Consider the following 18,080-nt stretch of genomic DNA (forward strand, 5'->3'; position numbering starts at 1 on the left):
TGACAGGATCGCCCTTCTTGGGCATATATTGAGATCTCTCACATCTTACAAGAGGCACATATTCAATCTGTCAACGTGCAAGACAAGAACATTTTGCAGCTTAACTAATATTATTCACTAAATCTTTGACTAGTCATTTTAGAGATCAACCTCAATGTGCAATACAAAGAATGAGAATGGCTGTAAATACACTCACATTGAATACACTGAAGTTCACATTGACACCCATTTCCTTTTAAATTTCCCAAGTAACAGATAACAGGCGATGTGTGCACATTTGTTTAATGCAAAATTGACAATATCTTAAAGGTTACAAACCAATCCCTCTGCAACCACACCCAATGAAGATGACAAATGTAAACATTACAAAAATTCCAAATGTCATTGTACATATAGTACATTGTATATTTGTGTGCATAGGGGAAAATATTAACACTGTAAAATCAATCCTAAGCAAATGCCAGTGCACACAAAAGGTTCAAATTTGACAATCTATCACCATATTGGAGATAGGACAGTGCTTCACCTCCCACAATATCAGTACAAAAAGAAAACAGAATAGTAAGCACTGAAAAATTTGATGGCATGTCCTCATTTTCCAAAATTGGGTTTTCTTGTGGTAGAGTCCCATTAAAGTTTAAACAAAAAATGGAACAAACTGAGCAGAGGTCCGACCGCACCAATGACTCGCCTCAACTCTGCAACATGTCAGTCCTCTACACACGGAGAGATGTTGAATCATAGCTGTATGACAACAATTAGAAAGAAACAAAAACATTTAGAGCAATTCCTAGCTCTCAGAAGCAGAAGCCCCATTTAAAGAATCAAATTCTTTTTCAGAGCTGCACCTCATACAGGAAAAATACACAAAAGAGAATTTTGCTTTTCTGTAGCTTTTAACTATTTCATACTCTAGACATTAAAATTTTGAGACAAAATCATAATTGCAAATGAATTTATGTAAAAACATGCCAATTTTTTTGCTGATGTCTTTAAACAATAAAATACTTAAATACAATCGAACTTCAGAAGTGGAACCCTTGTCACTGCGCAACCACGTGATCGGGAAAAGCACAGATAAATGTCCGTTTCAGTGAATGCTGCTGTCTGGTTTCTGATCATGTCGGATTTTGTCATTCTTCACCATGTAGATAAAATAGGCTAGAGTTTCCTTCTCGTTGACTGGAATGGTCCTAAAGTGACGACTGATTGTCTGGAAAAGATTTAAAAATATATTTACTTGGGTAGTGTTAAAATATTACATATCAAGCTCAAGTATTTGCCTCCCGTGCCAAATATAACGTTACTATCATCAGTAAATTGTCTTCTGGTTAAGAAGATAGGTGCAGGGACAATGAGGCAGAGGTTTTATAAGGCACTAGTGAGACGTCACGGAGAATTGTGAGCAGTTTTGGTCCCTTCATTTAAGAAAGGATGTGCTGTCATTGGAGAAAGTTCAAAGGATGATCCTGGGAATGAAAGGGTCATCAAGTGAGGAACGTTTGACAGCTCTTGGCATGTATTCGTTGCAATTTAGGAGAATGATGGCGAGGGGTGGGGGGATCTAATTGAAACATTTTGAATGTTGAAAGGTATGGACAAATTAGATGTAGAAAGGTTGATTCCCAAGGTGGGAGAAATTAGGACAAGATGACACAGCTTCAGGATTGAAGGGCATCTACTTAGAACAGAGATGTGGAGGAATTTCTTTCGCCAGAGAGTGGTAAATCTGTAGAATTTGTTGCCGCAGGTGGTTGTGGAGGTCAAGTCATTGGGTATATTTAAGGCAGAAATTGATGGCTTCTTGATTAGCCAAGACATCGAAGGCTTATGGGGATAAGGCCAGGCAGTGGGGTGAATGGGGAAATGGATCAGCTCGTGATTATTAAAAGGCAAACAGTTAAGCCTATTTCTACTCCTATGTCCCATGATCTTGAACCCAAACAGGTCCCATTGTGTGTGCAGTGCCAAGCTGCTGTATGAACATCATTATAAATTACTGAACAATGCTGTATCCTTTTTTTTTTAATTTTTTTATTTTTCACACCATAAATCACATTAGCCATGATATACACTATTTCTTTTTCACACATATACAGTGACTTTTTCTCCCCCCCCTTTTCCTCCCAAACCACCCCCCCCACCCCCCCCCCCTCATCCATTTTAGGTATACAATCTAGGTTGCATTAATTCAGTCAGACAATGTTGTCATTCAACAAAAATACACCAGAAATTCTACAGAGTTCATTCTTTTCTTTCCTTCTCCTTCCATCAACTTAGGTAATGTTTGTCCCCGGTAGGTTTTCGCTATTGTATTTAATGTAAGGCTCCCATACTTGTTCGAATATTTCAATATTATTTCTTAAACTATATGTTATTTTTTCTAATGGAATACATTTATTCATTTAAATTTAGTAGTTTCTTCCTTTTAATTTGGTTATGTATTCCATTAATATTTAAAGACATATAGTTCAGCGTAGCCCTTTTATATTTTGTTTATCTTCTCTTTCCGTTTTTCCATCATTACCTTTCCTCCTTTTCCATTTCTGTTTTCTTATTTTCAACTCTTTATAAGACAACATTCCTACAACATCCAACATTTTCCTTATTCTCCTATTTCTATCTTATTTATCCCCAATCTCCCCTTCACCTCCTGAGTTGTCCTTTATCCCTTGTTGGACAACCACATCTCCCCTCTCCATTTGGATTTGCGAATCCACTTGCAAGCGTCAACTGATTTTGCAGTGACCGCTATTTCCCCCCACCCCGCCTCCCCCAGAAAAGATTTCACTTTTCATATGTCACAAAGGTCACTCTTTTAATTCCCTCCTTATTCTCTCTATTCCATTACCTTCCCTTATTAATTCTTGTCTATACTATCTATATTTTCCTCTAAGTACAGATACATTCATGTATGCTCATTGTCTCTATTCACTCTTATACCTCTTTACCCGCATACATATCAATCGTGATCATTTTTACTCTCATTACCCGTCTTCCTCCCTCAGTCTATTTTTGTCTTTACCCACATACATATCAATCGTGATCATTTTAACTCTCATTACCCGTCTTCCTCCCTCAGTCTATTTTTGTAATTGTTCTGCAAATTTTCGTGCTTCTTCTGGATCCGAGAATAGTCTGTTTTGTTGTCCTGGAATAAATATTTTCAATACTGCTGGATGCTTTAGTATAAATTTATACCCTTTCTTCCATAAAATCGCCTTTGCTGTATTGAACTCTTTTCTCTTCTTTAGGAGTTCAAAACTTATATCTGGATAAATGAAGATTTTTTGCCCTTTATACTCCAGTGGTTTGTTGCCCTCTCTTACTTTTTCCATTGTCTTCTCCAGTACCTTTTCTCTTGTAGTATATCTTAGGAATTTTACTACAATAGATCTTGGTTTTTGTTGTGGTTGTGGTTTAGAGGACAATACTCTATGTGTCCTTTCTATTTCCATTTCTTGCTGTAGTTCTGGACATCCTAGGGTCTTAGGGATCCACTCTTTTATAAACTCCCTCATATTCTTGCCTTCTTCATCTTCCTTAAGGCCCACTATCTTTATGTTATTTCTTCTGTTATGGTTTTCCATTGTATCTATTTTTTGAGCTAGTAGTTCTTGTGTCTCTTTAGTTTTTTTTATTAGATTTCTCCAATTTCTTTTTTAAGTCTTCTACCTCCATTTCTGCTGCTACTGCCCGCTCTTCCATCTTGTCCATTTTCTTTCCCATTTCTGTTAAGGTCATCTCCATTTTATTTATTTTCTCTTCTGTGTTGTTTATTCTTTTTCTTAAATCCTTAAATTCCTGTGTTTGCCATTCTTTAAATGACTCCATGTATCCTTTAATAAGAGCAAGTATATCCTTTACCTTGCCTTTCTTTTCTTCTTCTATTTCCCTGTACTCTTCCTCTTCCTCTGGGTTGGCCATCTGTTGTTTCTTTGGTGCCCTTTCCTCCTCTTCTTTCTTATTTCTATTGTCTTCTGTGGTCTCTTCTTGCTGCAGGTGTTCTGCAGCTGTCGTTGCCGGCTGTGGAGATCGACTCCCCAGCTGGTCCCCCCTCCCGTCGGTGTGTTTTTTTTCATTCGCATCGCGCATGCGCGATACTTCGCGCATGCGCGGTTGCGCACTTTTACTCGGCTCTGCGAGCCATTTTTGTAGTCCATTATTTACCGACCTGAGGGAGCGGGTTTCTCTCTCCGCAGCGGGCCTCTTCGGACAGGTAAGGCCTTCACCTTTTTCCTCCTTTGTCTTCTCTTCCTCTCTTCTTACCGTTGCTTTCGATTTTTCTTTTTTTGTCGCCATCTTCTTTCCACCTTTATACTCACTTTTCTGTAACTTTTATTTCTGTGCCTTTGTGTTTTCTTTTGTTTTTCCCGACTTTTCTGGAGAGGGCTGGAGTTCACCGTCCGGCCACTACTCCATCACGTGACTCCCAACAATGCTGTATCTTGTGGGGGCCAGCACCAAGCACCTTCCCTCCTATCTTTCTCTGCCTTCTTCATTATCCCCATTCCTCTCAATCTCTGATCATGTGATCATCCAGACTTGCATTTACTGCCATCTTGTGCCAGCTCAGTTTTCAGGCACGCTCAATTATTGGCCCACAAGAATCCATACAGCATCAATGCCAACGTCTCGAATTTCTGTTAACACCTCCCCCTCGGTCTCCCTTCCTCCAGATCCCATTTCCTTCCCCTTTATCAGAGACCCATCTTCTTCAGCCCTCTCTCCCTTTCTCAGCTTTCCCTTCCTCCCCATCCCATCTGTGTCGACCTACCATCTGCTTGCTTGTGTGATACCCCTTCCCTTCCTCTCCCCACCCCCCACTTTTTTTTATTCAGGAGACTGCCTGATTTTCAGCACTCCTGAAAAAGGGTTCAAGCGTGAAGCATTATCTGTATTTTGCTGTAAAGTTCCCTTTACAGTGATGGGGAAGGGGCAGGGTAAGAGAGGAAAGACTGCAGGGCTATAGGGGATAAAGGAAAGGGAAATGGGACTAATGATACCAGGATTGAAAGGGTTAGCATATGAGGAATGATTTGTGGCTCTTGGACTATACTAAATGGAGTACAGAAATATGATGAAGACCTCAGAAAGGCATTTTGAATGCTGAATGGCTTGGACAGAGTAGATGTGGAAGGATGTTTCCCATGGTAGGGGAGTCAAGAACAAATAGGCACATCTTCAGAATAAAAGTGCATCAATTTAAAACAAATGTGGAGAAATTTCTTTTGTCAAAGGGTAGGGAGCCTGTGGAACTTGTTACTATGGGCAGCTGTGGAAAGCTAGGTCAATTGAGTGTATTTAAGGCAGAGATTATCAGATATTTAATTAATCAGGGCATCAAGGGTTATAGGGAGTGGGGCTGAGGGTGAGGATGGATCAGCTCATGATTAGAATGGCAGAGCACACTCAATGGGCCGATTGGCCTAATTCTGCTCCTGTACCTTTTGATCGTGTCATGGATTGCTCTTTTGTTGAATGGACTCTGAACTGAATAGCCTCCTGAATAGCTACTAAATTTCCTTTTCTTTCTTTCTTTTCCAATCTTTTTATTATTATTATAATTTATAAACACATACAGTTCAAAGAGATATGAAAAATACATAGTAAATAATGAATTAATACAGAGATATTAAACAATAATATTGCAGAATAAAAATATATCATAAAAAAAAATTTAGATCAGTTTAGAGTATGAACTATCGCTAAAAAAAAATGATAATTAATAAAAATATATAAAAAAAAGAGAGAAAAAAAAACCCCAAAAAGGAAGAAAAAACAAATCTGAATTAAAAACTTTAAAAAAAACCTACCGATATAGCTAAATCACGCCGATCACTCCGATCTCATCTAACAGCCTAATTATCATACATAATCATAAAAAGAAAACAGAGCCAGATCAACTCAACACAAATGAAAATATTGAATAAATGGTCGCCAGGTTAACTCAAACTTAGAAGGGGATTCATAGACAGAGTTTCTAATTTTCTCTAAATTTAAACATAGTATAGTTTAGGTAAACCATTGGAAAACAGTGGGAGGATTAACCTCTTTCCAATTCAATAGTATAGACTTTCTAGCCATTAGTGTAAGAAAAGCAATCATACGATCCGCAGGAAGAGATAAATAAGTCAAATCTATCATAGGTAATCCAAAAATTGCAGTAATGGGATGTGGTTGTAAATCAATATTCAAAACGGTAGATATAATGGAAAAAATTTCCTTCCAATAATTCTGTAAAGAGGGACAGGACCAAAATATATGTGTAAGGGAAGCTATTTCCAATTGACATTTATCACATATAGGATCGATATGAAAATAAAAACGATGGAGTTTATCTTTAGACATATGAGCTCTATGAACAACTTTAAACTGTATCAGTGAATGTTTTGCACATAGAGGAGTTTACCAGTCGCAGAATTTTATTCCAATTTTCATTGGAAATATGAAGGTTGAGTTCTCTTTCCCAATCATTTTTAAACTTTCCAAAAGTCCCAGAATTTATTTTTGTAATTATATTATATAATTTAGATATCACACCTTTTGGAGGGAATTTTGAATATAGTATATCCTCTAAAACAGTCGTAGTCTCCCGATTGGGAAAAGAGGGTAAAGTTGAAACTAAGAAACTCCTAATCTGCAAATATCGAAAGAAATGAGATCTAGGTAAATCATATTTCATGGATAATTGTTCAAATGACATGAAAGAGTTATCCAAGAATAAATCCGAAAAGCATGTTATACCTTTAACTTTCCAGAGTAAATAAGCTTGATCAATTAGAGAGGGATGAAAAAAGAAATTTAGTACAATAGGGGTTTCCAAGATAAAATGACTTAGGCCAAAAAATCTCCGGAATTGAAACCATATACGTAGTGTATGTTTAGCCATTGGATTATCAATTAGTTTATATAATTTAGTAAGAGTAAAAGGGAGAGCAGCTCCCAAAATAGAGCTAATTGAAAAATTTTGTATCGGTTTAATTTCTAAATTTACCCAATGGGGATTTAGAGATAATTCTGAATAATTCAACCAATACCTTAAGTAACTAATATTAATTGCCCAATAATAAATTCTAAAGTTGGGTAATGCCAATCCTCCCTCCAGTTTAGATTTCTGTAAATATTTTTTCCCAAATCTAGGATTCTTGTTTTGCCAGATATATGAAGACAATTTCGAATCGACCTTATCAAAAAAAGATTTAGGAACAAAAATAGGTATAGCTTGGAATATATATAAAAATTTAGGTAAGATCATCATCTTAATAGCATTAATTCGGCCTATCATGGATAGGGATAATGGTGACCAATTGGTAAGTAAACTGCCGATCAGGTCCAATAGAGGGAAAAAATTAGTGCTAAACAAATCTTTATGTTTTTTAGTAATCTTAATCCCTAAATATATAAAATAGTCTCTAGCCATTTTAAAAGGCAAACTATCATAAATAGGAACCCATCCATTAAAAGGGAATAATTCACTTTTATTTAAGTTCAGTTTATATCCCGAAAAATTGCTAAATTGGGCTAATAAAGATAAAACTGCAGGAATAGAATTTTCAGGATTGGAAATATATAGCAATAAATCATCTGCATATAGTGATACTTTATGAATATCCCTGCAACGAATAATACCAGTAATATTGGGTGCTTCTCTGATAGCAATTGACTAAATTTCCAAGCATCCTCACTGTACAAAACATATCAAGTTTATTTGGCTCAACCGCATACATGAAATTTACTAACCAAAACGAAGGCACTTTAAACTTGGACCTAATGCAGAGGCATTTTAAAAGTACTGAGTTATCAATTTAATTTGTATGGATACAGCATGGTAAAGCATCATCCAAGCACTGAGTTCAATTTGAAATAGCAACTCATTGAGAAACTCAGGAAATTAGCTTGCATGACATGAAGGGCTCCAGCCTGATAACTTTACCATTCTTTCTCTCCCACTGATGCTAAATGACCCACTTAACTACCTGCAGCAAATTGCTTTTTTGCTCCAGACAGCAGCACCTGCAGTCTCTCATGCATATCCCTAGCCTGGATGACATGGTTGTCTCTCTTTGATTCAAGCTTGAATTCAAACCAAAGGCAAAGTCCAAATGCAAATGTTCAAAACAACGTTCAAGACCATGGGAGAAAGGAGTAGAAATAGGCTTGACTTGCCTTTTAATGATCATCCTTCCAGAGCTCAAGCAACAAAAAAATTCTTCAAAATACATGAAAAACATACACACATCTTACCAAAGATAAATAGAAATTCTAAACCATGGATTAATACCATAAAATATAGGAGCAGAAGTAGGCCATTCAACCTATTGGGTTCTCTCCGCCATTCCAACATAAGCTGATCCATTCTCCAACTCAGCCCCACTCCCCTTCCTTCTCCCAATAACCTTTGATGCCCTGACTATTCAGATACCTATCAATCTCGGTTTTAAATGTCTTGGCCTCCACACTGCCTCTTGAGGCAAATTCCACAGCTAAAAATATGGCGCAGGAGGAAGGGCTTTAGGTTTCTGGATCATTGGGCTCTATTGCAGGGAAGGTGGGATCTATTCCGACGGGATAGTTTGCATGTGAATTGGAGAGGGATTAATATCCTTGCAGGAAGGTTTGCTAGTATTGCTCTGATGGATTTAAACACTCCTCCCCAGATGCAACAAACATAGAATCCCCCTCATCTTCACCTACCACCCAACCAGCCTCTGCATCCAACATATTATCCTCTGGAATTTCTGGCACTTGCAACAGGATCCCATTACCAGGCTCATTTTCCCCACTCCTACCCTCTCTACCTTCCATAGGAACTGCTCTCTCCATGACTTCCTTTTGCACTCATCCCTCCCGACCAATCACCTCCCCAGCACCTTCCCCTGCGTGGAGGAACCACACGCACCCACAAAGTGCCAAAGTAGATAGTGGCGTGGAGGAGGAAAAAGGTGATATGAAAACTGCATGCAAAAATCAGAAATCAAAAGTGGTGGCAGTTTTCTCAGGTGGACCTATTTCAACGCAAGGAGTGCTGTAGGAAAGGCAGACGAGCTTGGGGTGTGGAGTGGCACGTGGAATTACGACATTGTGATCTTTAGTTAATGATGGCTTCAAGGAGAGGCAGGACTGCCAGCTCAATATTCCAGGATTCCACTGTTTCAGACATGATAGAATGGAAGGGGTAAAAAGGGGGAGGAGTGGCATTGCTCGTCAAGAAAAATATCACAGCTGTGCTCAAACATGATAGAGTAGAGGACACATCTAATGAGGCCATATGTTTGGAGCTGAGGAATAGGAAAGGTATGACAACACTAATGGGGGTGTATTATAGACGGCCCAATAGTCAGCGAGAATCGGAGGAGCAAATCTGTAGAGGGATAGCAGAAAACTGCAGGAAACATAAAGTTGTGATAGTAGGAGATTTAAACTTCTCACATATTGACTGGGACTCCCATACTGCAAAAGGGCTGGATGGCTTGGAGATATCAAATATGTTTAGGAAAGTTTTCTGAATCTATATATATATATATATATATATATATATATATATATATATTTATATATTACCAACCTCAGAGAGTGCAATACAGGATCTTCTATTTGGGAACGAGACAGGACAGGTGACAGAAGTCTGCGTAGGGGAAGATTTTGGGTCTAGTGATCATAATGCCATGAGTTTCAGCTTAATCATGGAGAAGGATAGGTCTGGGCCTCAGGTTGAGAATCTAAATTGGAGAAAAGCCAATTTTGGGGAAATAAGAAAGGATCCAGAAAATGTGGATTGAGCTCGGTTGTTTTCTAGCAAGGATGGAAGACCTTCAAAAATTGAAATTTTGAGAGTACAGATTTTGTTTGTTCCTGTCAGGATTAAAGGCAAATTTAACAGGTATAGGAAACCTTGGTTTTCAAGGGATATTGAGGATGTGGTTAAGAAGAGAAGTGTATTGTAGGTATAGGCAATTCGGAGTAAATGAGGTACTTGAAGAGTATAAAAAAATGCAAGAAAAAAGGAAATCAGAGGGCTAAAAGACAAGAGGTTGCTTCAGGAAACAATGTGAACGAATATCCTAAGGGTTTCTCCAGGTATATTAAGAGCATAAGGATAATAAGGTACAAAATTAGTCATCTTGAAGATCAGAATTGTGCTATGTATGGAGCCAGATGAGATGGAGGAGATCTTAAATGGGTTTTTTGCATCAGTATTTACTCAGGAAACTGGCAAAGTTGTGGGCAGTAAGGAAAACAAGCAGTGAGATCATAGAACCTATACATATTTAAGAGGAGGAGGTCCTTGCTGTCTGAAACCAAATAAGGATAGATAAATCCACAGGGCCTGACAATTTCCCTCAAACCTTGAGGAAGGGCAGTGTAGAAGTTACAGGGGCTCTGGCAGAAATATTTCAAGGGTCCTTTGCCATGGGTGAGGTGCAGGAGGATTTGAGGGTAGTAAACATTGTTTGAAAAGGCTCCAAAAGTAAGCTCGAGAGCCTGAAACCAATCGTAGGTAAAACATTAGAAGGTGTTCTAAGAGATTGGACATACAATTATTTGGATAGGCATGGACTGATTATGGATAGTCAGCATGGCATTGGTTAAACATGACCTACCATGCACAATCTTTTGAATTTTGAAGTTACCAGGAAAATTATTGAAGGAAAAGCTGTGGATGTTGTCTATGTGGACTTTAGCAAGGCCTTTGACAAATACACACACGGGAGGTTAGTCAGGAAGATTCAGACTCTTGGTGTTCATGGTGAGGTTCATGGTTCATTCAACATTGACTATATGGAAGAAGCCAGAAAATGGTAGAGGATGATTGCTTTTTAATCTGGAAGCCTGTGTCTATTAGTATGCCTCAGGGATCAATGTTGCTTGTCATCTATATCAATGATCTGAAGGATAATGTAGGAAGTTGGATCAACAAGCTGCATTTTGGAAGGATAAACCAAGGTTAGGCATACATGGTAAATGGTAGGGGAGTGAGGTGAAACAGAGGCATCTGGGAATACAGATAAATAATTCCCTGAAAGTGGCGTCACAAGTCGAGCTTTTGGCACATTAGCCATCATAAATCAAAGTATTGAGTATAGGAGTTGGGGTGTTATGGTATAAAGTTGTATAAGATATTGGTTAGGTAAATTTGAAGTATTGTGTGCAGTTTTGGTCACTAAAGTACAGGAAAGAAATCAATAAGATTGAAAGAGTGCAAAGAAGATTTACTAAGATGTTGCCTGGACTTTTGGAACTGAGTTACAGGATTAAACAGGTTTGGACTTTATTCCTTGAAGCTTAGAAGAATGAGGGGAGATTTGATAGAGGCATACAAAATTATGATGGGTATAGACAGAGTAAATGCTGGAAAGTCACCCAAGGTTAGGTGAGATGGAAAACAAGAGGACATGGTTTAAGTGTGAAAGGGGAAAACTTTAGGGGGAACTCCTTCCCAGAGTGTAGTGGGTTTGTGGAATAAGCTGCCAGCTGAAGGCTCAATTGTAACAGTTAAGGAACATTTGGACATGTACATGGATGACAGGGGTTTAGAGGGCTATGGTCTGGGTGCAAGCCAGTGGGATCGGGCAGAATAATAGTTCAGCACAGACTAGAAGCACTGAAGGGCCTATTTTCTGTGTTGCAATATTCCATGGTTCTCTGTTTTAAATGGGCACCCTTCAATCCTAAAGTTATGCCTACTTGTCGTAGACTCCATTACTATGGGAAACAATTTTGCCTCATCTACTTGGACTATGCTTCTCAACATCCAAGAGACAACAAAAATTCCTCATATGCTCATCCCTTCTTTCCAGGATAAACGTAGTCTGCGCCACAGACACCACGGAAAGCTTATATTTGCATCTGGACTTCGTTAAATCCACTCATTGCCAGGATGACACTAGACCTTGGAAAGCTGATGCTACGGAAAAATATTAAATCTATGCTATTCACCTCCAATTTCTAGAAGCTGTCCATGGATACTGAAGGACTTTAACATCAGTGTTCATTATAGTTATGGTGTCAGATACCTGAAAATAGAGAGTCCAACAGTCCCAAAGTTTTCACTACATCTTGGTGCATGTGAAAACATGCAATTCAACTCAGTGCTGTACAAACAAAATACTGCAAAACACCCATGCCATGATTATTTTTTTTTAAAAGAAAGAAATCCCAACATCTTGCAGTTCATAAAGCATCCCATCCCTTTGAGCACACTCTCTCCTCATTGCCACATTCATGCAGAAGGCTGAATTCTGGTACCTCCAGGTTTAAGGGTTTTTTTTTACCCCTAGCACTTATCAGGCCCTTTAACCTTCCTGTACGACCCCAAGCAAAACAATACTCCAGGCCACCTGTCTGCACTGTCGCAAGTTTTATTTTTGCCCTAATTGTAACTGTGAATATTTATCTCCCCTCTTCTATGGCTTTTTTAAAACCTCTCATGTGGTCATTTAATTTATACTTTAAGTGAAGCAGCAGCAAGCAGGAATTTCAATGCATCTGTCCATTGTACCTATGTATATGACAATAAACTTTCACTCTCCTTTATTGATTTTTACCCAGTCTGACTCCATTTATGACTCACACAGTCACCAAGGGAAACAAACCTAACTGCACAAAGACCACAGAATTGGAATTGGAAGAAGGTGGATAGTGAAAAGACTGGGAAAGCAGGGGATCAAGTTTTGGAAGAAAAGGAACCAAGATGTTTGGTAAGCTGACATTTAGAGCATTGTGTGCAGTTCTAGTCATCCAATTAGTAGCCATTAAGTCAAAAAGTGTGTAGAAAAGATTCACAAGGATGCTATGGGACTAGAAGGCTTGAGGTCCTGAGACGCTGGATAAGCTCAGACTTTTCATCCTGGAGCATTGGAGGCTGAGGGGTGGCTCCACAGGGTATATAAAATCAAGTGGCATAGACAAGGTGAATGATCATCTTTCCACCCATCCACCCCCACAGTATAGAGGAGTCCAAATCTGGAGAGCATTGATTAAAGGTAAGAGAAAGATTTAAAAGAGTAATCTTTTTGCACACTGAGGGTACATGGATAGAAACACTGAGAAAGTTATGAGTCAAATGGGACTAGCTTGGGGAGACAACTTGGTCAACATGGACAAGCTGGGCTGAAAGGCCAGTATTCATGCTGTAACACTCCACGGTGGCTTTTACAAGCTCCACTGGGAATAATTTACTCTTTCCTGGAGTAAATATTATTCCGGGTAGATAAACTCTGAATAAAATTAAAGTAAAGATATATGGATAAAATATGATGAGGGGAACTAAACCCCCAAACTCCTCAAAATGCAACTTCAGTCGTTCAATCATAATGCGTGGCAAGAAGTACAATGAGCAACTGTTTCTGCCATCAAAAGAACACTGAAGCAACCAAAGGTATAAAGGCAACCAAACCAAGGGCAATTGAGGTTGTAAATTGCTGAATTTATTTGGTAGTTCCAACTCACCACTTCCTAAATGTCTCCATTTACAAGACACCTTTCCCCAAGCCAATACATGGTTTCAACAGACAGTTCAATATGATCCAACGGTGAGCTTCAAGCCCAAAGACAGTCGAAGCCAGGCCCAACTGCATACATTGAATTGGGGTCAGGTGAAGCATCAAAAAAAATCTTCTGAATGGGTTTGTTTTACAATTGAATCAGGTTTTTAATTTTACACAAGTAAATTTCTAATTTAAATTTAAACATACAGGCCCTTTTGGCCATCGAACCCATGCTGTCCAAATACATCAAATTGACCTACAATCCCGATACATTTTTGAATGGTGAAAGGAAATCACCCAGAGGAAACCCACGCAGATGCAGGGAGAACGTACAACCCACAGAAAGCGCCGGATTCAAACCCCAGTCACTGGCACTGTAACAGCATTGTGCTAACCAGGCCATCAATTTGCTGAATTGCTTTTGATGTCAATGTCATTTGCTGCATTTTGCTTAATTTACTATCATGGCTAAACACAAGCAAATCGATATTTTAGGATGCACAATACCTCAGCTAGCTGAGCTTTATTTAGGCCAGGTCTGGTCTGTAGTTTGAAGTGTCTCTTATAACGCCTCAGTGTATTTACTTGCAACTGAAACAAATCAACCTGAGGAAAGAAAAGATTAAATGACTTCTGGTTAAATTAAGTTGGAGACTGCATACCGCCAACCAAGAAAACTCAACAAGCAGAAAAAAATGAGTGATGATTACTTTACAATTTTTAATGACTTAAAAGTATTAATTTCCTGAATTTTTACATTGCTTGTATCCTTAGGCAGATGCGGAGAGCGACCTTGGAATTGTAAATGTGGAAATTGCTACTGATGGAAAGAGTATTAAACCTGCATTCTAACAATTTTCGACAAGCTACAAGATTACTCGATCACAATATCGATCCACGTGGAATTGGGAAACATTTGGAGAACCACAGGGAAAGGATAACTGTGTGGGACGAAATGTAAAGTTGTTTCAGTGCACCAGGACATAAATGGCCTCCTTCTGCGCTGTATAGTCATGAATAGTTTACTTGATGATTTCTTCCTCTGAAGACTACAACAAACATCAAGGTCAGTTCCATGGGAATGGATGGCTCCCCAAACGACTGAGAACAGAAAGTGCCATATTTTTACAAGTTTGAACAGGAATTGCACAAATCAAACTGGAACGTTTAAGTATCTTTGGTGAAATCATAACGAAAGACTCACAGACCAACCCGTACTTGAGGTCATAAGGAGGTAGCAATAAACCGTGAATCCTTCCAACTGTCTTAACAGCAATATGTCACTGAATTAGATGCCAAATTCCAGCACATTTCTGAAGCACTAGTAGAAGGCTTGGACATAACATACCAGTTTTCACTATCGTCGGATGCCCCAAAGTACATTGTAGATAGCAAGGCGCGTGAGGACTGTCATAATGCAGGGGAACCATGGGTGCCAATTTAAGCACCAAAAAAAACCCAAGTTCAGTCACATAATGGCAATGTTGATTGCAAAATAATGCTTGGCCACGACAACATAGTGAAATCTGTTGCCTCACTTTAGAGTAAGCACATGGAATCTGATGTTTTGATAAGGCAGGTGGCCTTGATTACATTTCTCAACCAAATTACTGAGATACGAGGAAAGGAGAAGCTGGAACATTCTTCCCTTGGATCATAAAATGCACTTTAGAGAGGTTTATAAAATCTTGAGGAGGACATACAAGGCAAAGAGTCTTTATCAATATATCATCTTTCAGTGATTTAGATGATCAAGAGGGAAACTGGATCAACAAGTTTGTATTAAGTTTGAAGCTGTAGTGGACAGAGAGGAAAGCTTTTTCTTCCCACTCACATATTCACCTTGAGTATTCCCTACGCCATCGGTCCTCTGTGATTAGTAAGGGATTGCTTAAGGTGGGATGTGAGTGGGAAGGGAAGGTTGAGAATCACTACTCTAGGCCCAATTGTTACTGAAATATTTGGCTTGAGAAAAATTGTCATTGGCCCATTTCCTTTGGAGTACTGAAACCATGCACATAACGAGTCCATTAGGCACGATTAAAACAGTGGTTTTCAAACTTTTTTCTTTCCCCCACAAACCACCTTTAGCAATCCCTTACTAATTACGAACACCAATGGCATAGGGATTACTTAAAGTGATATGTGAATGGAAAAAGGTTGAGAACCACTGTTGTAGAGGGATGTGGACCAGCTGAAAAAAATGGGATAGAAAATAGCAGATGGCATTCAATGTAGACAAGTGTGAGGTTTTGCATTGGGAAGGACAAACTAAAGGAGGACATAAACAGTAAATGGGAGGGCACTGAGGAGTGTGGTAGAACCGCAGGGCCTGGGAGTACACATACATAATTCCCTGAAAATGCTATCATAGGTGAATAGGGTTGTAAAAAGAGCTTTTGGCATATTGGGATGTTATGATAAAGTTGTATAAGACATTGGTGAGGCCAAATTTGGAGTATTGGGTGTAGTTTATGGTCACCTGACTAATGGAAAAATATCAATAAGATTGAAAGAGTGCAGAGAAGATTTATCTTTTTTTTTTAAAATGTAAGCATATACCATGACAAGAGGCCATTTCGACCGTGCCACCCAATTAACCTGTACCCCCGGTACATTTCAAATGTTGGGAGGAAACCAGAGTCCCTGGAAAACAAAAATCCACGCAGACAAGGGGAGAACATACAAACTCCTTACAGACAGCATGGGATTCGAACCCTGTTCCCAACTGCTGACGCTGTAACAGTGTTGTGCTAACCGCTGCACTTACCACGTTGCCCAGACTTCAGGAACGGAGTTATGAGGAAAGGTTAAACAGGCGAGGCCTTTATTCCCTGGAGCGAAGAAGAATGAGGGAGATTTGATAGAGGTATTTAAAATTATGAGGGGTAGATACAGTAAATGTAGATAGGCTTTTTCCACTGTGTTTCCTGCTTTGCGGAAACTGCCAAAATGTTTGGCCTGGAAGTCAGCCTGAAGAAAACTGAGGTCCTCCATCAGCCAGCTCCCCACCATGACTACCAGCCCCCCCACATCTCCATCGGGCACACAAAACTCAAAACGGTCAACCAGTTTACCTATCTCGGCTGCACCATTTCATCAGATGCAAGGATCGACAATGAGATAGACAACAGACTCGCCAAGGCAAATAGCGCCTTTGGAAGACTACACAAAAGAGTCTGGAAAAACAACCAACTGAAAAACCTCACAAAGATAAGCATATACAGAGCCGTTGTCATACCCACACTCCTGTTCGGCTCCGAATCATGGGTCCTCTACCGGCACCACCTACGGCTCCTAGAACGCTTCCACCAGCGTTGTCTCCGCTCCATCCTCAACATCCATTGGAGCGCTCACACCCCTAACGTTGAGGTACTCGAGATGGCAGAGGTCGACAGCATCGAGTCCACGCTGCTGAAGATCCAGCTGCGCTGGATGGGTCACGTCTCCAGAATGGAGGACCATCGCCTTCCCAAGATCGTATTATATGGCGAGCTCTCCACTGGCCACCGTGACAGAGGTGCACCAAAGAAAAGGTACAAGGACTGCCTAAAGAAATCTCTTGGTGCCTGCCACATTGACCACCGCCAGTGGGCTGATAACGCCTCAAACCGTGCATCTTGGCGCCTCACAGTTTGGCGGGCAGCAGCCTCCTTTGAAGAAGACCGCAGAGCCCACCTCACTGACAAAAGGCAAAGGAGGAAAAACCCAACACCCAACCCCAACCAACCAATTTTCCCTTGCAACCGCTGCAATCGTGTCTGCCTGTCCCGCATCGGACTGGTCAGCCACAAACGAGCCTGCAGCTGACGTGGACTTTTTACCCCCTCCATAAATCTTCGTCCGCGAAGCCAAGCCAAAGAAGACTGTGGGTAGGTGAGATAGAAACCGGAGGAAATGGGTTAAAGGAGAAAAGTTTAGGGGAAACATTCAGGGGAATTTCTTCACACAGAAAGTGGTGGGAGAGCAGAATGAGCTGCCAGCTGAAGTAGTAAATGCTGGCTCAATTTTAACATTTAAGGACTGAGTCACGTGATGGAGTAGTGGCCGGTAGGGGAACTCCAGCCCTCTCCAGAAAAGTAAAAAAAAATAGAGAAAAAACAAAGGCACAAACATAGAAACTATAACAAAGTGAAAGTGTGGAGAAAATGGCAGCGAAGAAAGAAAAACCAAAAACAACGGGAAGAAAAGAGGGAAAGACGTCAGAAGAAGAAGGTGAAGGCCTTACCGGTACGAGGAAGCCCACCGTGGAGAGAGAAGCCCACTCCCTGAGGTCAGTGGAAGCCCTGAACTCGGGACTACAAAAATGGCTCACGGAGCCAAACAAAAGTGCGCAATGCGCAAGACAAAAATAACACCAACGGGAGGGGGGACCAGCTGAGGAGTAAATCTCCACAGCTGAAACAGACAACTTCAACACAACAGCAAGACTCTCAACAGGAAAACATAGAAAATAACGAGAACAAGAAGGAAGAGAATAAAAATAAGAAATCAAAGAAACAACAGATGACCAACCCAGAGGAAGAAGACCAACACCAAGACACTTCTAATAAAAATAAGAAGACCAAAAATACCCAACAAAATAAAACA

At 39.8% G+C, this 18,080-nt stretch overlaps 1 protein-coding gene across 11 annotated transcripts in view; it reads right to left on the reverse strand.

Annotated features, from left to right (window-relative positions):
* Nucleotides 1-265: 265 nt before the first annotated feature.
* sap30l (sap30-like) overlaps nt 266-18,080 on the reverse strand; it is a 103,912-nt gene continuing 86,097 nt past the window's right edge. For 9 of the 11 annotated variants that reach the window (XM_069941252.1, XM_069941267.1, XM_069941207.1 and 6 more), the window contains 3 exons: nt 13,998-14,096; nt 11,941-12,017; nt 266-1,213 (listed from right to left, as the gene is read on the reverse strand). In XM_069941252.1, coding sequence (XP_069797353.1) covers nt 1,162-1,213; nt 11,941-12,017; nt 13,998-14,096 — 228 coding nt within the window. In that variant the 3' untranslated portion in view covers nt 266-1,161. The remainder of the gene's footprint in view (nt 1,214-11,940; nt 12,018-13,997; nt 14,097-18,080) is intronic. The other 2 variants (XM_069941200.1, XM_069941276.1) reach the window with 2 other exon arrangements.

Source organism: Narcine bancroftii, chromosome 1, assembly GCF_036971445.1.
Source record: "Narcine bancroftii isolate sNarBan1 chromosome 1, sNarBan1.hap1, whole genome shotgun sequence".
NCBI classification, from domain to species: Eukaryota; Metazoa; Chordata; class Chondrichthyes; order Torpediniformes; family Narcinidae; genus Narcine; species Narcine bancroftii.